The 23,456-nt window shown below is 41.1% G+C and overlaps 1 protein-coding gene across 5 annotated transcripts in view; it reads left to right on the top strand.

The window, feature by feature from the left end:
- The window catches only part of NEK10 (NIMA related kinase 10), a 172,434-nt gene that overhangs the window by 72,725 nt on the left and 76,253 nt on the right, over positions 1-23,456 (top strand). For all 5 annotated transcript variants that reach the window (XR_003998829.1, XM_030550992.1, XM_030550991.1 and 2 more), the window contains one exon: positions 9,508-9,583. Coding sequence is in view for 4 of the 5 variants with exons in the window: in XM_030550992.1 (XP_030406852.1) it covers positions 9,508-9,583 (76 nt within the window). In the remaining variant the exon portion in view is untranslated. The remainder of the gene's footprint in view (positions 1-9,507; positions 9,584-23,456) is intronic.

Raw genomic sequence — 23,456 nt, 5'->3', positions numbered from 1 at the left:
AATAACCCACTAATCAGATAAGATAGATTTTACAGAGTTCTATTGTCTGGATGATATTCAGGCTCCTTATCTAAAAAGCACTTGCTCTTCTCACCTGTTTCCTCTGTATTCTCTCCACTTCTACAGTCCTATATTCTTCCCTGCCTCCTCTGTCCCTTTTCTTTAGCTGCCTTTTAATTTGGGGGTGGGAGGGGAAGAGGAGGGCACCCTCCCCCATGGGCCTCCACAGAGTCTTCAGAAGGTGGTTGCTTCACCTATTATCTAACTCCTCTGCCTTCTACTACCATTGTTTTCCTGAGCTGATCGGAAAGGAGCCAGCTAGATTGTTTCCCTCTTTCAGCTTTTCTGAGGGCAAAGTCATGCTCCCCCTTTAATCTTCTTGTGAATTAACTTATCAATAACTATGTGGTCTATTGACCTCCAGCACTGATCCTGCAGCAGTGGGAACTGAGATATTGCTCTTGGTCTTGTTACTGCTTCATCTTGCCCTTTTAAACACTCTATGCTTTAAAACATCTATTTGGAACCGGAGGTAAGAGCGTCTTCCCTGATCACAGCTGGGGACCAGATGAAAAGAGACATAGTCTTTTCACCTTGGCTGTATCTGGGGAAAGAGGAGCAATTGTTCAGGGATAGGTGAAATAAATGTTCCAGTTTGAATAGGACGGAAGCTCACACTATTTGGCAAATTTAATGTTCTATTCACTCCTCCCTACTTTGTGTGTGAAATATGCAATGTCTTTCACATTTTTTGTATATTTTAGAAAATCTCCCGAGTGGTTACTGCATTGTGAAATATAAATTATGTAGGTAAATGTGTAGGAATAGGGATGGTTTTGTTGTAAATATGCAATGACCAGAATCTTAATTTTTCTCGTCTTTAACACAGAGAATCAATTCAGTAAGTACAGTCTGTAGATAACAAGAACAGCAAAAGGAAGAAGATACAAATTCATCCATTGCAGATAACCTAGACAAGCCTACAATTCTATTGCTAAGAATGAGAACTTACTTGGGTTATTTAGGGTTTATGAGCATGAAAGATATTATTCCATAAGAATTTGTTTTTGTTCATGTCTTTTTCTCATAATAGTTTTCCCCCTTTACTGCTTCTCTATAATGTCAATATCAGATATGCTTCTTTGTGCAATAATCTTACATTTTGGACATTATTAACATTGTTAGATGTTGCTGCTCTGAAAAGAATGTAAACTTCCAGAAAACAATCATTTCCCCAGACAAAGGAGAGTGTCCTAGATTGCAAAAGATTATGCTTGTGTATTTTAATTGTGATGTTTCCGTTCTGTTTGAGTGTCATCTGTTACATGGTTGCTTGGCTTCCAGTGTCATGAAATCCTGTTTTTATAATTTTCTAAAAATAAAATATTTAGTTTCTTTGATTTCATTATATATATTAATAAAAAGAGAGACTGAAGATAAATAATCAGCTGGAACAAAGTATGATATTAGTCAAGTATAATAATATCTTAGAGAAACAGCTATATCAGCGAGACATTCTTGGAGAAGTTGCAAGTCTATTCATAATGTATAAAAATCATTCTAATGGTTAAATGCCTGCGTGTTATTTACGGTCTCTGAATAGACTTTAAAATATCTTTTGTTTTTGTACAAGTATGCCAAGTTTCCTGCCATTATCTAAATTAACTGCCACCAATGTAGGTCACAGAGAACATTAAGCATCAACAAGGTATTACTATGGAAGATCTGTTCTACAAAAATTGACAACTGAAGACTAGTGTACATATTGTTCTCTTCAGCTTACTTGATGTCAGATGTCATGACAGCACAATAAATTGTTAAATCTGAACACAATCCACACATTTCAGGTGGATGCTTTTAAAAATACAATTCTGTAGGTTAACTGGAAAATTATTGTACTTCCAAAATCATATTCTCTTTATAAGATTGCCCCACTCTTGCAGAAATAGGCTGCTCCTTCTCCTCTTCTTCAAACAGGTAGTTAGATCTTTTCACTGGTTGTATTTAAATGCCAGGATTTCTCCCTCATGGGAATATCCATTCACCAACACTTCATTTTACCTTCAACCTCATAGCAAACTAAACATTATTTCTCTTGCTGCTGATCAAAAAAAGGGCAATTTCTCTTTCCCAGGAAGGAGGAGAGGTAAGAAAATGGTGAGATGTTGGCACTGGCCTGTCCTAGTCAGACTGAGCTATTTTGCCACTTATACTATCAATCTCCTTCCCTGCATGGTATACCAGAAGGGCCACCTAAATTCCTCTTACCTAGTGTTTCAAGACAGCTCTGAGAGCATGGGCCTGCACCATCAGAACTGGACCAGACTTCATTTGAATCCAATCATGCATGGCCTATCTGGATGGCAAGATTACCTGGACCATGGACCTCCACACTCCGAACAAAATAAAAAGGATTATGAGTGTCCAGGTATTTCTGCTCTCCTCTGCCTCCTTTAAAGGTTTCTTTCCAGCCTCCACTCTTGCCTCCCCTCTTCTTTGGTCCACCTGGCCTAGTGATTACAGAGTCTTTCACTGACATTTATAGATTCTAAGGCCAGAAGGGACCACTGATCATCTGGCCTGACCTCTTGTATAGCACAGGCCATAGAACTTCCTCAAAAGAATTCCATTTGAAGTAGAGATGTACAGTATGATTCTTTGGGGCCTTCCCGTTCCTCATCTCCTGTTGTCATCTTGATTTTCCCTTATCTACATGGCCTCTGTCATTGTTTTATCTGAATACTTCTTTACTTCTTCCCATTCAGAAGGAGCAAGACCTTGGTTGTTTTATAGAATGTTTTTCTGTGTTTGTGTCAGCGGGTGTTGTGGGTGGATAGAAAATTTGTTGAGGAAAGCTAAGTTGGATATACAAGTTGTATATTTCAGTCAGAAAGTGGTGAGGTTTGTGCTCACTCGCATCTCTTGCAGGAGTGAGTTGTACAGTCTAGGTCTAGCTACTGTTAAATTTCTGTCTCAGTCTCTGCACTCATGAGCCCTCCCTTTATTGGTTGACAATGCCATTGTTCTGGCAGAATGTAGCTGTTGGATGGCCTGGTTGTTTAGGAAAAGCAATTTCTCAGGTTTTTTCTTAGAGCTTTTAATATCAGGAGTTTTTGAAGTCAGCTCTGTATTAATTGGAGAACCAGTGCAGAAACTGGATTATTGAGCTGATGTAACACCGGTCCTATGAATGCTAAGCAGAGAAGCTGCTGCTGTGTGGCGCTTTTTAAGGAGTGTAGCATCATTCCTAGATATGAATTGCCTGAATCATGACTGAAGGTCTGCTGACCTTTGTGGCTGGATCTGTATGCTATAGTATGAGAACAATTTTCTAGCCAGTTGCAGTTAGAAGTGGGCATTTTTTGTTGTCATCGCTATTTTGGCATTCAGTACCAGTTCAGGAATCCAGAAGGACCCAAAGGCTGCAGACCAATTAGAGAGCAAATGTCCCTGATAGTTATATGTATTACTGGGGAGGCAAGTTCCTTGAAGTTTTTCAGTATTGTCTGGGTTCATTTTTCATCAATTGCTCTTCATCCAGGTACCTATTTTGGTTTGAGAAAGCTGTGAAGTAGTGTTTAGTTGATGTAAAGATGGTTGTCATCTGCTTCCACTTCAGGCCATATAGTCTAATTAGCTTTCTTAATAGAAAAGGATAAGCCTTGTGGGATTATGCAGGTGAGGGTTCTCAAGGTGGGAGGAACAGTTGCTCATAATAACCTTCTGGGTTTGGTATGTGAATAAGAATTGGTGCCATTTCAGGGGGTTTATGTTTAGCCGTTATAGCTTCTGGGAAGTGGAATAGGAGTATTTGATTATCAAGTGTACAGAGAGGCCCAGAAGGATCGGTCTGGATGTACTTTTCTTGTTGTCTACAGGCAGTAGGAGGTTGTCCAACAGCAGCAAATGGTTTCTTGGTACCATGCTCTGGCCTGAAGTCAGACTAAGAGATAACCAGGATACTGTCAGCTAACAGGTGGCTTCCAAGTCTGTTTTTGCTAGATTCTAGATTTGTATGCTTAGAAAATTGAGATTAGACATTGGAAAATAGTTTGTGAGGTCTGATGGGAGAAAGTTCTGACCAACCAGAAGGTCTTTCCATCCTTGAGGTTCTCCATTGCTGTCTTTAGGACTAGCAGGATGAACAGGACTTCAAGAATGTGGATACATCCAGATGAGCCAGCATCACCACTCCTTGTATGGGTCTTGCAGGGCTTTGTGGTGAGTGAGACACAAGTGGCCAGACTAACCAGCATCCCTGCTCTCTCATCCAGTTGGTTTTGAGTAGTGCCCAAGTAAATGAAGGGAGGCTTTGTGGACCACCCTTTCTCCCTTCCCTGATAGGGCCCTTGTGTGAAGCTAAGGTAGAAAGCAGAACTTTCAGCCATGTTGTATACGTAGACTTTAGTAAGGCATTTGATATGGTCTTGCATGATATTCTTATCAATAAACTAGGCAAATACGATTTAGATGGAGCTACTATAAGGTGGGTGCATAACTGGCTGGATAACCATACTTAGAGAGTAGTTATTAATGGTTCCCAATTCTGCTGGAAAGGTATAACTAGTGGGGTTCCTCTGGGGTCTGTTTTGGGACCGGCTCTGTTCAATATCTTCATCAACTACTTAGATGTTGGCATAGAAAATACGCTTATTAAGTTTGCAGATGATACCAAACTGGGAGGGATTGCAACTGCTTTGGAGAACCGGGTCAAAATTCAAAATGATCTGGACAAATTGGAGAAATGGTCTGAGGTAAACCGAATGAAGTTTAATAAGGACAAATGCAAAGTGCTCCACTTAGGAAGGAATAATCAGTTTCACACGTACAGAATGGGAAGAGACTGTCTAGGAAGGAGTACAGCAGAAAGGGATCTAGAAGTTATAGTAGACCACAAGCTAAATATGAGTCAACAGTGTGATGCTGTTGCAAAAAAAGTAAACGTGATTCTGGGATGCATTAACAGGTGTGTTGTGAGCAAGACACGAGAAGTCATTCTTCCGCTCTACTCTGTGCTGGTTAGGCCTCAACTGGAGTATTGTGTCCAGTTCTGGGCACCACATTTCAAGAAAGATGTGGAGAAATTGGAGAGGGTCCAGAGAAGAGCAACAAGAATGATTAAAGGTCTTGAGAACATGACCTGCGAAGGAAGGCTGAAAGAATTGAGTTTGTTTAGTTTGGAAAAGAGAAGACTGAGAGGGGACACGACAGCAGTTTTCAGGTATCTAAAAGGTTGTCATCAAGAGGAGGGAGAAAACTTGTTCCCCTTAGCCTCTGAGGACAGAACAAGAAGCAATGGGCTTAAACTGCAGCAAAAGAGGTTTAGGTTGGACGTTAGGAAAAAGTTCCTAACAGGGTGGTTAAACACTGGAATAAATTGCTAGGGAGGTTGTGGAATCTCCATCTCTGGAGATATTTAAGAGTGGGTTAGATAAATGTCTATCAGGGATGGTCTAGACAGTATTTGGTCCTGCCATGAGGGCAAGGAACTGGACTCGATGACCTCACGAGGTCCCTTCCAGTCCTAGAGTCTATGAAGTTATGAATCTATGTTACAGCCTGTTCTTTCCATGATGCTTTGCAGGATGACCCCTTGTGAGTGAGGTGGAGTCCAGTTCCTGCCAAGACCTCTCTCTCTTAGCCATGAAGCTTGGGAGGAAGCTTGTCACCTGTGGTCTACAGAGAGGCTGCCACTTGCTGGCCTAGCTGTTCTATCCTGCCTCTGCCTCTGCCTCTGCCTCATTGGCTTTGGCAGAAACAATTGGAAACTTGTCTACAGCTTGCTGGTGTAGGAGTTACTCAGCAGCATTTGGAACAGATCATTATGTCTGTGATGCAGACTTCTGTCCCCAAATTCTGTGACTTCAATCCACAAAGCATGAGAAATATCTGCCCTAACCCTAATGTGTACCATCCTGTAAAGCTAAAATAGATCAATTCTTTTAGAACCAGGCTATCTATCTCACTTCCTTCTGTCCTTCTTTCAAGCAGAGGACACTGAATTCACTGGATGTTGTAAGGGCTTAAAATTATTTCTCCATGAAATCGATCTTCTTTGGAGGGCTTAAGAGGAGGGAAAGGGCATCTTGCTAGGCTTCATTGAAGCTAATTCAAATAGCTGTCAACACTGCAGAAGTCTCCTCCCTCATGGGGATTAATCACCCTTGAGGTTAACTACTTGAAGAGTATCCACCTTATAGGCAAAAAAGGGATTTGTCACTTACCTTAGAGATCTGCCAGACAGCTACCTGGCACATGTGCTACATATCTTTTCCACACACTACTGAATCAATGTCATTGCTGCTTTGGACATTTTGTTCTCAGCTCAGTAATCCAAGAGTACCTAAACCTTGGATTTCTTATCAAAGGACCTTCTGGGGGTGAGAAAGCTACTGCTAGGTAGAGCCCTGAGTATCAGACTGGGTAAAAGTCACCAGAAATTTGTCTAACCTATAAATGCATTTATGTGAGTGCCTTTCCTGTTCTGGGACACATCACCCAAGCCAACCATTTCTAACTCATACATATTTTTTTTCTATAATAGCATAAACAGAGTTGACACAAGAATGTTGGTGGGTGGGCTCTCACACGGTACTGGGCTAGCTGCACCTGAGACCCCTCTCTCGTGTATCCCAGTGCACCCTCTCCCCCAGATGACAGCTTTCCAGTCTTCGCCTCTTGAGGTGGAATCTCATGATTCTCTCACTCTAGGACTAGGTCCCCGGGCTACATTCCTTGATTTTTCAGAAGGCCTGCCTGTGATCAGGGCTGACCAGAGGTTAGTGCACAGTGACCAGACAGCTGTTTCCAAAACAAAATATTGCTTATTTTAATAGTAGGAACAGAGCTGCACAGAAGAGAGCAAGATAATTTGAACTCACTAAACAACCCATGTGCATGTCTAGCTTACTGTTTCCCTGGTGAGACTGGACCTGACTTAGTCACACTGTCTTGCAGGGTCTGTTTCTCTTTCTCTCTTCTACAGGGCAGCAGCCCCTGACAACTGATCTTCTTCCCTGTGTAGAACATCACTTTGGAGAATCTGTGTCTTTTTGGTCTTTAGGTTCCAGGCATGACAGCTGTGTAACTCTTGGGTGCAAGCGGGATGGATCTAGGCAGTTAATTGCTCAGCCTTGTCTTCTGCTGTGTTTGTCAGGCAGTAGCTTATGTGCACCCATTGTCTGGCCTTCATGGTTGTTTTACCAACAGCCAGCTAGTAAATTGAGCTAACCTACGTGTTTAACTCCCAATAACCCAATATAGCTACCCAGTACCTGTCCTTTACAACAACTGGATAATCATATACAATATGTAGCATTCAAAGATTAATACAGAGCAACCCCACTTACTTACATGCTCACACTAAGAGTTGTGGTTTTGGTTCCAGAACTCCAGCCAGTGAGGGTGATCCATCTTGGAGATGAGTAGGGCCCTACCAAATTCATGGTCCATTTTGGTCAATTTCAGTCAGAGGATTTTAAAAATAATAATTTTCACGATTTCAGCTATTTAAATCTGAAAGTTCATGGTGTTGTAATTGTAGGGATCCTGACCCAAGAGAGAGTTGCGGGGGGAATTGCAAGGTTGTGGTACAGCTACCCTTACTTTTGCGCTGCCGCTGGCGGCTGCACTGCATTCACAGCTGGGTAGCTGGAGAGTGGCAGCTGCTGGCTGGGTGCCCAGCTCTGAAGGCAGAGCTAACGCCAGCAGTGGCACAGTAGTAAGGATGGCTTTGTAGGGTATTGTCACCCTTACTTCTGCACTGCTGCTGGTGGGGTGCTGCCTTCAGAGCTGGGTGCCCACCCAACAGCCATCGCTCTGCAGCCACCTAGCTCTGAAGGCAGCACAGAAGTAAAGGTGGCAATACCATAATCCCCCTAAAATAACATTGCGACCCTCCTGCAACAACTTTTTGGGTCAGGACCCCTAATCTGAGAAACGGTCTCCCATGTGAAATCTGTATAGCATGGGGAAAAGCACACAAAAGACCAGATTTCACAGGGAAAGGCCAGATTTCATGGTCCGTGATGCGTTTTTCATGGACATGAATTTGGTAGGGCCCTAGAGATGAGGAAGAACAGCTGTTATTGCCATACAGAGTCCACTGTTCGCAGAAGAGGGAAAAAAGAGCAAAGCATAACACTAAATTTTAACAGCTTTACACATGGCAAGGTCCAATCCTGCTTCAAGTTTCCCACCAGAACAGCTGAATCAAGGATGATACAACTCATGATTCAACTTTTTGAAAACAAACCAAAACAAAAAATGATAGATATTGTCACAGTTGGAAAGAGAAAAAAGGAAAACAAAAGCCTTCCTGAGGATGGGAAGAATTTTTCCAGAGTGCAAAATACCAAACTAGGGAGAGAAAAGTTTAAGTAACATGGATTTTAACATTGTTATTTATTTATTTTATTGTTACTAGAATAGCCAAAAATTAAATATGTAAATAATGGGGAGCAATGAAGGGCAGAATGCTCAAAGGGAACTAAAATTTAAGCCAACCTTACTTTGGCCCTGATCCTGCTTAGACTTAAGCACATGCTTAACTTTAATGCTCTTTGGGACTCCTCACCTGCTTAAAGCTAAGCACATGCAAAAAGGCTTTGTAGGTTACAGACCTCAATATATACAAATATTTTAAACAATATTAAGATTATTTACCATTTTAAGTCTTGCAAATTAATAAAATCACAGAACATTCTGAACTTTGGTTAGCAGTCTATTGTTAATTGAGGTGTATTGATGCTTTCTGTTGTTTGGTTTAGTGAAGAGCAGTTAAGTCTTATAAATGCTGTTGTATCACAATAGTTCTATAGCTTTTGACTAATGAGATTGCAAGTTTATGATGTGGAACTTCAATGAGAAAGTAGGGATTCTTGATGTATGTGTCTTGTTTGTATGAATGACATACACTTGATAATTTCACAGTGGCTATAGGTATTTGCATAGCTATATGACAATATTAAATCGACAATTTTTGTCATGTGATAAAACTAAAGTTTCTTCATTGGCTTCTGAAAAATGTACTTCAGCTGCTGCTGAATCATTTATTATGGTTTAGAATAAAGCAAGAGTTGCTAAATAATTGCATCCATTTTTTAATTTATTTTTCTATTTGTTTAGGCATTTATCTATTGGTGCGTTTTCATATACTTTATTAGATTATTTTTAATATATATTTCACGTTCGTAGCAACTGAATGGGACACTGATGGAAATCTGAAAACTGGGAATCGGTATTACATTTTGCATCAGTCACCAAAAATATTTTTCTGATTTTTTTTAATCCGGTGTATCTGATTAAAATGTATGTCATTAATCAGTGCAGATAGGTGTGGAAGATCAGCAGATGGTATGGTACATTGCAGCAAAGTGTAAAAGAGAAAAAACTTTCCAGCTGTTTGAACGTACATTAATTGTCACCTTAACATGCAAAATTTAAGGAGCTATGCCTATCCCAGGAAAATTTTAATTACCTGTAAATCTTTTTTTTTCTGTATTGTAGCTGACTTTGGTCTTGCAAAGCAGAAGCAAGAAAACAGCAAACTCACATCAGTTGTGGGAACTATTCTCTACTCCTGGTAAGAATAAAATAATTAGAGAACCTACAAGTACAATGACTTCTGTCTCCATGGTTATTTTTCTTTGACTGAAATATGAAAGAAGTTTTTGAATGGAACAATGTGTGCTCACAAAACGGAATTTGGTTTTAGTGATTGTGATGTGTAGTGATTAGTTACATTATACAGATAAAAAAGTTATGTTCCAAATGGCATTTCCAGTTGGTGCTTCTGGATTTGATTTATGCTGATCAGTCAACTTGGAGGTTGTTGTTGTTGTTGTTTTAAATGTTCTTTGATCCTTCCAAAGATAGGCAAGAACGACACACCTTTTAGTTGGCCACTCATGTAAATAGTGGTATAGCATGTGGGAGTACCACTTTGAGCTGATTACCTTGATTGGCATTAAAATACTTAGTAGAACTTGCTCTCTCATTGCAGGATGGAAATTTTTGCTTCACTGAATGTGTGCATTTGAGAACTTCAGTGTTTGATAGACTGGTTGTAGTGATCCCCCTTTGGTTATGATCAAAACATGGATTACCCTTGTCAGTCCCTATAGTAGGATTCTATTTCACACTAGGATATCTTGACACTTAGAGATTGAGAAGCTAGTTGGAAATTCCTTTCTTCATGTTTTCTAAGCTGTATGATTATCAGTAATTTCACAGTTTTGCTATAAATATGTGAATGACAACTCTAAAAATTTGTTGCCTTAGTCAATGCATTCTCTCTAACAAATGAGCTGCCATTTCTTTTGGCATCTCTATTTGAGGAAAAATCAAAACGAGGAACCATTTTGTATTACATTATAATACCAATCAGATTACCAAAATTTCAACAAGATTACCTTGCCTTTTTGTCTAGCATTTTAATATCTCCAGCTAATGGAATGGTGAGTGGATCCTGTCCAAAAGGTTCAATTCAAAATGTGAAGAGTACGTGTAACTGAGACGATTAGATGCATATCAAATACTCCCTAACAGAAGTAAATGCTTGCAATGCAGAGTATTAAAAGATTTTTCTGTTTCATGATGTACATCACAAAGCACAAATATACCCATTCTCAAAAGCTGTTGTATTTTGAACAGAAGTGAGCAGGTTTCAGTGTCATTCTACGTTACAGAAGATATTACAGAAAGCACAAACCCAGTTTTCAGCTAGTAGTAGTTGACGTGCTGTGGATTGATTCCCAAGGCTGCCAAATAAGTTAGGAATTGCTACTGATATTGCTGGAAAAGCAAGCATCAAGAATTAATTAAAGAATTTTTCATCTTCCTAGTATTGGTATTTCATTTCTGGCTTTGGAGATTCCATAAATTGTGTTTTGCAGTCTGACTTCTGAGCAAAACTCTACTAAGATTTGTCTAGCGCATTTCCTTATGTTTTTTACTAATGAAATATATTTATAGTAACTGGAGTGGGAACTTTGCACTTTCCAAACATTCCGTATTCCCAGACTGACCTATTTTAGCTTTGTTGCAATACCATTTTGGTGTAGGCCCCGCAATGCCCTCACTTGTGATCTGATGCTCAAGCATCCAACTTCCTTAATGTCAGAAATTAGTTTCCTTCTCTTGGGAACTTCCAGCAAATCTTATTACCACTTACAACTATTGTAAATAAAGCAAAATTTATTTGACCCAGGAAATAAACAAAAGAAAACTGTAGGTAAATGACAAATAAGCAGGATATAAATACTGCACACTGTAAGTTCTGAAGTCTAACACTGTGATACTCTTAGCTACCTCTATCAGACCTTGTCAGGTATGTTTACATTGAAATGAAACATCCACAGCTGGCTTGTGTCAGCTGACTAGGGCTCAGATTGTGGGGCTTTAAAATTGTAGTGTAAACATTTGTTGTCTGCTGTTGACTTCAATCCTTGTTACCACTTTGACTTGTGAATCCTTTTGCATCTGTAATTAAATTCATTCTTCAGAAACCCTCAAATTTAAAATGGCATCCAGGAGTGAGTCCCTGTGACTGATTTTAAACATCATTAAACATTCAGGTCCATATCCTGAACTCTAGTACAGCTGGTTTGTGTGTGTGTGTGTGTGTGTGTGTGTGTGTGTGTGTGTGTGTGTGTGTGTGTGTGTGTGTGTGTGTGTGTGTGTGTGTGTGTGTGTGTGTGTGTGTGTGTGTGTGTGTGTGTGTGTGTGGTGGATGAGCAACTGGAAAACTTGCTTAGCTGGTTACCCAAAAATTCCCTAAGAATGCAAGAATCTATGATTGGTGGTGTGCTGGTATAGCTGGATCTACACCAGTTCTTTCCATCTCTTGTAGAAGGCATATAGGGTCATGACTGGACAAACAAGGTGTTGCTGAAGAGCTACAGGGCTCCAGCAATCCCCAGTTTCTGGAACAGCCTGTTTGGGCAGTTGCAGCCAGTCACAAGTTAGAGCAGTTCTTAGGCTGCTCTAATTTGTGCCTGGGACCAAACCCCCAGGTGTCTCCAGGATCATTGAGGTATAATGGTGTACAGCTGCCTTCAACCTTTCCTTTCCTCTCCCAGACATAGCTGAGTTAGATCTGTCAATTGGGCCTTTAACAATTCATCTTAAATTCCTATTTGAGCGTCCTCTGTGAGTTTCTGTTTAATCATTTGAAGGTTTAAAGATATTGCGTTTAGTTTTAAAATATTGATCGTACCTAGAAGTTTGTGTGTGTGTCTCCTCACCTTGATACCCCCAAACACAAATCAGTGTTTAGACTCTGGTGGTCCTCTCCCATCTGGATCTTAGAAAGAGGCAGCAGGGTGAAATTCCACTTCCCTATTGCAGTGTCCCAGCATGTGGTCTTTTGCGACACCACTTGTCAGCTCCTCTTCTGCTCTTCACCAGCAATCATTGCGGCAATGGTCCTTGCCTTATCTTCAATCAGGAAGAGAAGGCAGGAACTGGTGACTGCTTTCTTCATACTGAAGCTATGTAGTGGAGTTATATAATAATTCATCTTTAAAAGGGCATTGAACTCTTTACGATGCTGGGATTATGTATGAATGTTAGTAGGACTTGCAAGGAGATGAAGGCACTGGATGCTTCAAGGGAACCAGTTGTGCCAACTGTTACAGTGGGTTTTTTTATATGGAAACCTATCCATGAGGAACTAGATGAGCTCCTCAAGTAATTTCACATAAGTCATTAAACAGTACTTCTATCCTAAAGACTCTGTCAGTACTAGGACTGGGTTGTTTTAATGACTTATAAGACAGGTGAAAGGCTATAATATAATCAGAATGCTGGCAATGCATATAGCAGCAGCAGCAGCAGTATAGTCCCCACAGAAAAAGAAAGAGGGGGAAGAGAAATACAGCAGTGTCATTTGAGAGTGGCAGAAACTGTTTTCTTTTGAATTGGTAGGATAATAGTTTTGGGTAGTTTGAAATACAAGGCACTTCTTGGACGAATACAATACAGAAACAAATTAATAAATGTCAAAATAAGTTGTATCTGATGCAAGTATGTTAAATATGGATTATATGTAGCATCTGAGGTGATATGAAAAAAATACTGCTATATGTATGTATGTTTGTATTCAGGTCTGACTTGCAAGAGGAAGTACTGGATCAGTTTGCTTGGGGAATTTTAAAAGCACTTTTCTTAGCATCATGAAGCAACAGCAGACATTGTTTTATACGTGACCCTATGTGTAGAGAGTGAGGCTTATATAATTATGTTCTGTAATTGTTATGTTTTTCTATTCTGGTTCTTTGAACGATCATGCTAATTAAATTCCTTTAAATTGGTTATGTCCTTGAATTCAAATCTCCAGCAATATATATGTTTTGAATACAAAATATATTAAACTAATATGCTTGTATTTAATGTATTAAAAATTGAGGAACTGGATGTCTCTGAGGACTGATAATGAGCTATGGAGCCTTTCACTAGATGAAGGTATCAGAAACAATCTGGCCCAAGTTAGTACTGACAGAATCTTTATTATCTGTATCTCCTGAAGGCATTCCTAGAAGAGGTGATAAAAACTGAACGAGTATGGAAAATTATCTTTCTTTTCCTATATGTTTGCCATCTGTCTTTTTCAAACACACACACACACAAAGATATTGATATTATGATGACGGCAAATCAAGTATAGAGCAGTAGGCCCCCAGCAGTGTAGCATCTCAGTGCCTTCCACTCTTGAATGTATTTATCTTGATGACATCCCTCTAAAGTAGGGAAGCGCTATTTATTCTTATGTTATAAGTGTGGAATAGAGGCACAGAGAGGCAAAGTGACTTGCTCAAGATCACACAGGATGTTATAGTGGAGCAGGGAATTGAACCCAATTCTCAGAAGGCCTGTACTAGTACCCTAACCACTGGACCGTCCTTCCTTTCACATGGGTAGAGTATAATAAAATAAGATTCAACTTAAACCAAGAAACATTTATACTGGGGGAAAATAATTGAAAATACAGCCTTTCCATTGGAGGGAGAAACCTTCAAAGCTGTGATACCAAATGAAATATAATAGTGAAAGTGAATGGTAACTTCATCATAAGTAAGGAGTGTGATATGGCAGTCAAAAGGCCAATGCAACTTGAGGTAGAATAAACAAAACCAGCATATCTCAAAATAGGGAGGTAATTGTCTCTCTTTACAGCTCTGATGCAACCACACCTGGAACTTTGCCTTTCATTATGGACATGACATTACCAGAAAGATACTGACAAACTGACGAAGCTGGGGCTGAAGCCCTTGGATTTTGGCTTCCTCTCCCCAGCGTGGTGGGGCTTGGGCTTCAGTTTTGCCTCTGCTCCTCCCCCATGCAAGCCGATTAGGCTTGCTATATTTGCCTGCAGAATAATATTCCTAGGAAATGCTAGAAGTTCTATCACTGGGCATATTTAACATTAGACAGGACAGAACATTAGAAAACATCTGATAGGGAATCGTCCTGCACTGTTAGGGAAATGGACTAGATGGCCTAGTAGATGTCTTCCAACTCTGGATTCCAGGAACTGCAGGTGTCTTCCAACTCTGGATTCCAGCAGCGTTCTTTTAGTCAATGTAACTCAATGTATGAGTTTTACAAAGTCATAGTCTGAGCTTTGTTGACAAAAGAGAAGTTACATTTAAGGTCAGTTCTCTTTCTCTCTCTCTTTCTCTCACAGACATACAGACTCTCTCACATCCCACCCCTACCCCCATCCTGCTCATCCATATCCCTCCAGATTCTAAAGATTTGCTTTAACTTATTTAAAATATGAAACAAGTAGAGCACAATAATTTTGCTGAACAGATGAGTTTAATCCACTAGTTTGAAAAGGAAGTTTACTAATCTACCAATTCAACAGTTTTGTCTCTCTGAGAAGTACATGATTGCTTTTATCTTTGTATGTGCATTGCACATCAGTAATGTCAGTGGTGACAGAAATGTCATTTAATCCTTTGCCTCTTTGATGTGAGATTTTTAAATTTGTGATCCTTTTGTGACAGAGAATAAATGCGATATGAATGAGCAACCTTCCACCAGATAGAAATAGTCATTTCATCCAAATATTTTCTGAGCTTTTAAATGTCTTCTTTCTCCTAACGCTAATTTTACTGATATTTGCTTAATGCCATTAATTCTTCTTTCCCCCCCTGCTAATGGCAGAGAGTCAACATTCAGATGAGCTACGTGTTACTGTGACATCTGACCTGTAGTTCCTTTTCTTTCACTCTCTCCTCTTTCCTGTCACTTATGTCATCCATCTGGTATCCTGGCGGTTTTTCTATTCTGTTCCTTTCCTCTGTGCTCTGTTGCCCAGCACATGCTGTGCCATCCCAATCTCCAGTGGCTGTGTATGTGAATAAGCAACCTCATGATGCTTTCTTTTTTGATGTCTTCCCAATGTTGTGTTTGGTGTTTTTCTGTGTCGTTAGTGATGAGTTTGTGCTTTCACACAAATATTGTAGTTCAGTTTGGAGTGTGACTTTTGATGAATTGCTTCCTTGTTCACTATGGCCAGATTTCTGAGCTTTGCAACAGAATAGTACGGGCTGTGCTCACCTGCCACAGTCTGTTGTTGGTTTGGGCAAAGTTTCTTCCTTCCCTTCTATTCTCTCTCTGTCTCTTTTCAGCTGAGTCCAGCACACTGAGTGTTAATTGTACTTAAAGATCTGTAACTGATTGCCAGTAAACCAGTTCCTTCCAAACACTCACTGCTACTAGCCAAAAGTCCTCCTACTCTCTGGAGTTTAAAAAAGTGAGGGCCAGGGAATAAATGACCAATCACGTCTTAAAAAACCATTAATTTTGGATTTTTAGTGGCCTTGCTCTTCTTCTCTCTTCATCCTCTCTCTCTCTCTCCCCCTCCCCTCACCCCAAAAAAATGGTCTATCCTTTACGTAGGTGGGTTTGTGCTTTTTCATTAAGGGGCCAGGGGCCAGCCACAGCATCAGCCACATGTGAGTCAGCGTGACGAGCCAGACATCTGATACATGGAGCTGCCACCACAAGGAAGACTGGTGGGATAGGAAGGAAGAGAAATGTATGTGGCTCCCCCCAAAAAGAATTTTGGATGGAGGATAATCACCACCAGAAATAGGATAGACATCTGGATGGGGGATTCTGCAAAGGAGCACCTGTGCTCCCCAAGAGAAATAGGAGGCAGCCTGAGAGAATCAAAAGAGAAACATGCATTCTCCTCCCTAGTGATGACATAGGCATTTGTGGGGGAGGGGTTGATAAGAGCACCTTTGCTCTCTCCTGGATGGATCTCAGGCAGCTGGGGGAATGTGGAGGGGGCAATCTGGAGCACAGAGTTAGGAGAGGGAGGAGGAGGTGAGCATTACTGAGGAGCACTACTGAGGAGCTCATTTTAAACCAACTTTGAGCACTGAATTCCCTGTTCATCACTCGTCTGCTTGCAGAGCTGTTAGCAGCCTTCTCACCGCTTCCAGGAGTGATGCTTCCCCCATCACCTCGTACGTGGCTACAATATTTGTTTTACAAATTTAAAAGTTTATTAGAAAATGTTTAAAAATAAACGATACAGAGAGTTTGAAAAGTCAGTTATTGATCATCGGGGGTAACATACAGAGTATAGGGGGATGCTAGTAGTTTGGTATTGAACAGCACATAGCATATACAGTCTGCCATGTTCCCAATGTGGGGTGTACGGTGGGTGAGATCAAGATACAGTCAGGAAGCAGTGGGGGTACATCGCTCATACATACAGGTTATAGACGATCATGGGTAAAGATAAACGGGCTGGGAAATGGGGATAGGATGACCCTCACATGGTGGAGTTCAGTTCGATGGGTTCAGGGCTCAGGGGATAAAGTCCAGCAGGGGAGGTCCACAAGTTTCCTCCCCGTCGTGGGTGCACAAAGTCACGCCGGCTCACACTTGGTATTGGCGGTGGCCAGTGATGTGCTCTGTGTAAATGTCTCTAGACCATTGAATAGTGTCCGAGACCATTAGGCATCTCATGAGCCGCGCATAGCGATGGCCCACCCCACAGGTGCGAAGTACGCATTCATTACAGGGGTCCCAGGCACCCAGGGTCCCAACAATCAGAGCGTCAGTGTAGACCTCGTAGCCCTTTGTCCGCAGAGTGTCCGCCAAGGGAGCGTATTTTTCAAGTTTGCGGGCTCAGGCTTCGCGGAAGGCCGGGGTCCTGTTCTCGAACAGGATCGTCACGTCGACAAGGATGATCTTTTTCCGATCCTTGTCCGTCACAATGAGGTCCGGGCGCAGTGGGCTTTCGGTGTCGGGGATGGTGCGGTTGACAGCGATCCCTCCCAGGTGCGGGGTGATGGCCTTCATTAGGCGGTCCTGGAAGGCATTGTGGCGCAGCTGCCAGGCTCTGGCGTGGGGCTTGCAGCTGCACAGGACGTGGGGCATGGTCTCCATGGCGTACCCACACTTCCTGCAGCGCTTGTCCGGGTTCCCGTGGTGGACGGCTCCATTGAGCGGGACGCAGTTCAGTCAGGCGAGGTGTATGAACCGCCAGTTGGTGAATCGGGTGAAGCTGCCCGCAGGGAGGAAGTGGTTGCTGGAGTCCCGCTTGCTGGTGACCTCGAAGGCCTTGCCCTGGTCCGTTTTTTTCCTCAGGGTGTCTACGTAGAGCACGTGGACGGCAGCCTTCAGTGACTTCTCCAGCACGCCTCTGACTCCGGGGCTGACGATGGTGTTGCCCTCCGTCTCAATCCGCGGCACAAGGACTCCCAGCTCCCGCCGTTCCTCGCTCCACACCCAGCAGCAGCCCAGTCGCTTTCCCAGTCGGCGGGTGGCGTTGCGGGCGCGGGTCCACAGCGAGGCCATGTTGCCCCTGTCCCAGGCGAATTTGCCGTCCAGGGAGCCACTCAGGAAGGTGGCTACATCTTGGTCGGAAGGAGCTCTGCCTATTCGCTTCGCGGTGGCGGCGCGCATGGCGGTCGTTGCGACGTTCTTTACCATGGCGTCCGGGCACGTCAGGAGGCGGAAGGCGTGTGTGACGACCGCGATGTCGCAGAGGTCTCCCATGCGAGGGACGTTGGCACCACTGTGCCTGTGAGCAATGTAGACGAGCTTGTTGCTGGCTTTCTGGGGTAGGGACATACACTTCTTAACCAGCTGCCAGATGGTGTTGTCCGCTTTGTTGAGGGGCACCTTTGCCAAGGCGGATCCTCTCAGGACAAAGGCGATGCGGGGGATCAGGAAAGTGTTGAGGACGTTGATTTTCTGCCACGGTGCCAGCAGGGATGCGTTGATCTTGGCGGCATCCTGTAGGATCTCCCGGATGGTGTCCTCGGGGGTCTGCTGGACGCGGAAGCCCGTCAACGTGCCGAGGTGTTGGTACGCCTGCCTCTCCGCCAGAGGGATGACAGACTCGGAGTCTAGTTGGCCAGAATGGGACAGAGGTTCTCTTTCATAGCCACATACATTAATTTATGTGGCAAACTGCTGGAAGCTAATGGCAGTAATGCCAGTCATGCTGCCAGTTCTTGGCAGGGGAAGGATGGAAGGTATGCAGAGGGATTGCTACTAAGTGAATATGACCAAGATCTGTGGGATTGGCCCATTATATTCCCAGGGTATCTTGCACTCTGTGTGGGTGCAAGTCCACACACCTACTTTCCTCCATTACTAAATCTATACATCTGAGAAAGGAGAGTAGCTCATTTTTCATTATCTCCAACACATGGAACTTTTCAAGTATTTTTTCCCTGCTGTGGAACTTTGCAGAAAATGTACATCTTAGTTCTTCAGAACCAATTTTCCAGTATGGTTGCAAACGCATTTTGCAGTAGAGTAGTGCTAAAAGCAGAATTCTGGACTTGTCAGTGCCAAAAGATTTAATTGAAAAAGATAAGAAGAAAGTTGCTTCTTTGAGGTGGCCTCAGCATATTCTCTTCTATGGTATAATAACATAAGAATGGCTATACCTGGTCAGACCAATGGTCCATCTAGTCCAGTATCCTATCTTCCTACAGTGGCCAATGCCAGATGCCTCAGAGGGAATGAATAGAACAGGGCAATTACTGAGTGATTCATCCCATCATCCAGTCCCAGCTTCTGGCATTCAGAGGCTTAGGGACATCCAGAGCATGAGCTTGTGACTCTGACTTTTCTGGCTAATAGCCATTGATGGACCTATCTTCCATTAACATATCTAGTTCTTTGTCCACCCACTTATAGTTTTGGCCTCACAACATCCCTGGAAATGAGTTTCACAGGCTGACTATTCATTGTGTGCACAAGTGCTTCCTTTTGTTTGTTGTAAACCTGCTTCCTGTTAATTACATTGGATGACCCCTGTTTTTTGTGTTATTTGCGGAGGTAAATGACACTTCCTTGTTCACTTTCTCCACACCATTCATGATTTCATAGACTTCTATCATATTGCCCTTTAGTCATCTCTTTTCCAAGCTAAACAGTCCCAGTCTTTTTAATTTTTTCTCAGATGGAAACTGTTCCATAACTTAATCATTTTTGTTGCCCTTCTCTGTATCTTTTTGAATTCTAATATTTCTTCTTTTGGTTGGGATGACCAAAACTGCACCAGTATTCAATGTGTGGGCATACCAAGGATTTATATAGGAGCACTGGATATCTTCTTATCTATCCCTTTCCTAATGGTTCATTATGATACATTATATTAGCCTTTTTTACTGCTGCTTCACATTGAGTGGATGTTTTCAGAGGAGTATCAACAATGACTCCAAGATTTCTTTCTTGAATGGTAACAGCTAATTTAGACCTCATCATTCTTTATGTATGTTGGAATTATGTTTTCCAATGTGCATTACGTTGCATTTCTCAACATTGAATTTCATCTGCTGTTTTGTTGCTCAGTCACCCGGTTTTGTGAGATCCCTGTGTAACTCTTCTGAATCATCTTTGGACTTAACTATCTTGAGTAATTATGTGTCATCTGCAAACTTTGTCACCTCACTGTTTATCCCTTTTCTCAGTTCATTTATGAATATGTTGAACAGCACTGGTTCCAATATAAATCTTTATGGGAGTCTGCTATTTACCTCTCTCTATTCTGAAAATTGACCATTTATTCCTACCCTTTGTTTCCTGTCTTTTAACCAGTTACTGATCCATGAGAGGCTCTTATCCCATTATTGCTTACTTTACTTAAGAGCCTTTGATGGTCCAAGTGCATTATATGCACCGGATCACCCTTATCCATGTTTGTTGACCCATTCAAAGAATTTTTTGATTTTTCTTCACAATAGCAGCGTTGACTTTTCCCCAACAAAACGTGCTCATTTATGTGTCCGATAATTCTGTTCTTTACTATAGTTTCAACCAATTTGCCTGGTTCTGAATTGCCAGGATCACCCTGGAGCCTTTTTTAAAATCAGCATTACATTAGCTATCTTCCAGTCATCTGGTATAGAGGCTAATTTACATGATAAGTTACATATCACAGTTAGTAGTTCTCCGATTTCATATTTGAATTCCTTCTTGGGGGAATACCGCCAGGGACCCACATCTCGAAGAACCTGTTACTATAGAAGGTGAATAACCTTCTCTTACTGTTTAATTTATTAATTTGTTCCAAAACACGCTCTAGCAATACCTCAGTGTGGGACAGTTCCTCAGATTTGTCACTGAAAAAGAATGGTTCTTGCATGGGAATCTCCCTCACAATCTCTGCAGTGAAGGACTGATGCGAAGAATTCATTTAGCTTCTCTGCAACTTCTTGTCTTCCTTGAATGCTCCTTTAGCACCTCAATCATCCAGTGGACCCACTGATTGTTTGGCAGGCTTCCTGCTTCTAATGTACTTAACATTTTGTTTGTTTGTTTTGTCCTCTGGTGCCACTGACCTTCAGGGAAAAACAGTGCCTGCTGGAGCCACACAAGTAGTCTCTCTGGCAATGTTATAAAAGAGTCATATGGCCCTAACCAGCCAACCAGAGCTATAGAGACCATTTCTTCATGTCTGGAGCTACTTCTGGGGTGTTTGATACAAAAGTCCCTTAATTTCTACAGCTAAACTGTTTGTTAGTTAGTTGGATAGTAACTGGAAGGTAATTTGTGGTGTTGGACTTTTTTTTTTTTCTGGACCTAAAGTCATCAGACCATTTGGTGCTGGCCAACCATGCCTCCAAGTCTCAGATAAGAAGGGGAAAATAAAGTGGTGTCTTGTCTTGCTCCATGTTCTCAGATATGTGTGTGTATCTACTATTTGTTCTGTTTGGGGGAGGCTCCTTCCTGTGAGTGCTGCTCAGTGTGGGGGGCCTTCACAACCTGAACCTGCACCAATAGGCAGCAGAGGCTCCTTGTCTTCATCACCAAAGAGTCCTAATATGCCTAGATCAACATCAGATCAGCTATCTAACCTGTGAATATACAGAGCCATCTTAATTTCTAAAGATAGGTAGTCAAGGATGACTTTAGCACTGGAAAAAATTGGTGCCAAATAAGGTCCATGGATGTAGTGAGGACGTGGGAGGTGGCACATCCCAACTCTTGAAGAACCATAGTTAGAATGGAAAGTAACCTTTTCTTTCCCATGTGGTCCAGATACATACTAAGGAGATATAAGATAGGTATATTCTCCATATTTTATTTTAATAGTAGAAGTGATATAAGGATTTTCAAAGATTTTATGCTTAAATTATGTTTAACATTACAGGAAGCATTATTAGGCTCTACCATGAAAAATTTCAAGGCAACTGATGATTATTTAGAGGGCAAATATTTCAAAGATCTGGTTTACCTGGGTACATGTAGTGTAGGTTGCTAAGTAATTCTGATCAATGTGAAGCTTTGTTGGATTATAAACTTATCATATGGAGTATAATGCATGAGCAACAGAGCCTATCTCAAAATCAGAATGCATATTTGAATGTAAAATATAAAATGTACCCATTGGAATTTGAAAAATCAGAAATTTAAAACTTGTGTTGAAATAATCTTACTAAATTTAAAGTCAAGCATATGCATGAAACAAATATATTTTCATACAAATCTAGTGTCCGGTCATTGAACTAGTGATGTAGAATTGTGTGGTGAAAGTAAAATATTAAAATTATTTAATAAAAATATTAAAGATATGCTTTGGCTGATTACTGTATATAAATATGCATGCAGAGTAGAGCCTCTCCCCTTCGTGTCTGATGAAAAGTTGATGGTGTCACTAATTTATTCCCCTAGAGAAGGAAGAATTCTAAGAGATTTAAAAAAATGCCGCCTTCATCATAAGGTCACATGAGAATCCAATTTGGGCATTTATCCAGTTTTGTCCCTTGCCAGTTAGGATGTTTAAAACAATTTCTTCCTACTCTGAAGTTTGACGTTTACTGTGTTCAGCGGTCAGATTGTGGGGTACAAAGCTGATACTCTGCTCCTAAACCTTATTCACCCCACCCTCAGTCCCAACTTAAACCCACTTGTCATACATACTTGTCTGCTTTCCCCATATTTAGGCATGGTATGTCATGAAACATGTGAGTCTATATTGTAAGTATTGTACTAAAATTCTCATTGAAATATTTATTCTTTATTATATTTACAGCACTTCAAAACAAGTCCTGATCTTGTGCTCTGTAAAGAGTCCCCTCTATATGAACCTTATTGCAGATTTGGGGATCTTAGTTTGTGTTTAAAAAGAGAATCGGATTTGCTCTTGTTGATGCTCCTCCTCCACCATATTGCTATTTCCCCAGCTTCTGTTTCCATTTTATATAAGCATCTGTTATTTAGTGGACTGGCGCAGCAAGTGCATTATTTGCACAGAGAATCTTTATGAAATTCGTTTAGAAAGATATGCGACTCAACAAGTGAAAACTTCTTGTTCTTTTGAAGTGATAGGGGTATTGTTCCATAAAAGAAGAAAAGCCTATTTCCTTTTTTGACCCATTCATAAGATTACAGATCTAAGGCTTGTTTACAAAGTATTTTATGAAAAATTGCAGTTGATTCACTGCAAAACATGTCTGGTAAAAAGGAATCAATTCTTCAATGTGCCTTTCAAATATATGCTAGGAGCACCCTTAGAATATATTTTAAAAGTTTGGATATCACTTTGTCACAAATTACAAATATAATTTATCTTTAATATTTCATTTTAAACTGACAGCTTGACCGTTTGCAAGATTTTGTGTTGCATAAGAAGAAACATACTTCTAATTGTTGAACTAAATAGCAACCCTTGTTTTATATAATATTTAAGCAGAAGTCACATTGAAATTAAGTTTTCCACTTCAAATTTTAGTATTTGGTATATATTATCTGTTGTGGTTGTCTTAGATGTGTTCTAAGATGTGTCTGAAGGAATAGTAAGTGTAAATTAGAATTTTAATGCACATTTTCTGTTTCTTGTCTCCCAAAGGCTCTTTATGTGATATTGGAGCTCTTGTGTTGATGCTTGCATTTGTGCTTATAATTAGTCAGAACTGCAGATGATAATTCTGAAAATCCAGAGGCATGAAACCAGTTCAGACAACTAT

This window comes from Gopherus evgoodei, chromosome 2, assembly GCF_007399415.2.
Source record: "Gopherus evgoodei ecotype Sinaloan lineage chromosome 2, rGopEvg1_v1.p, whole genome shotgun sequence".
Lineage (NCBI taxonomy): Eukaryota > Metazoa > Chordata > Testudines > Testudinidae > Gopherus > Gopherus evgoodei.
This window is presented reverse-complemented; position numbering and strand designations above follow the sequence as displayed.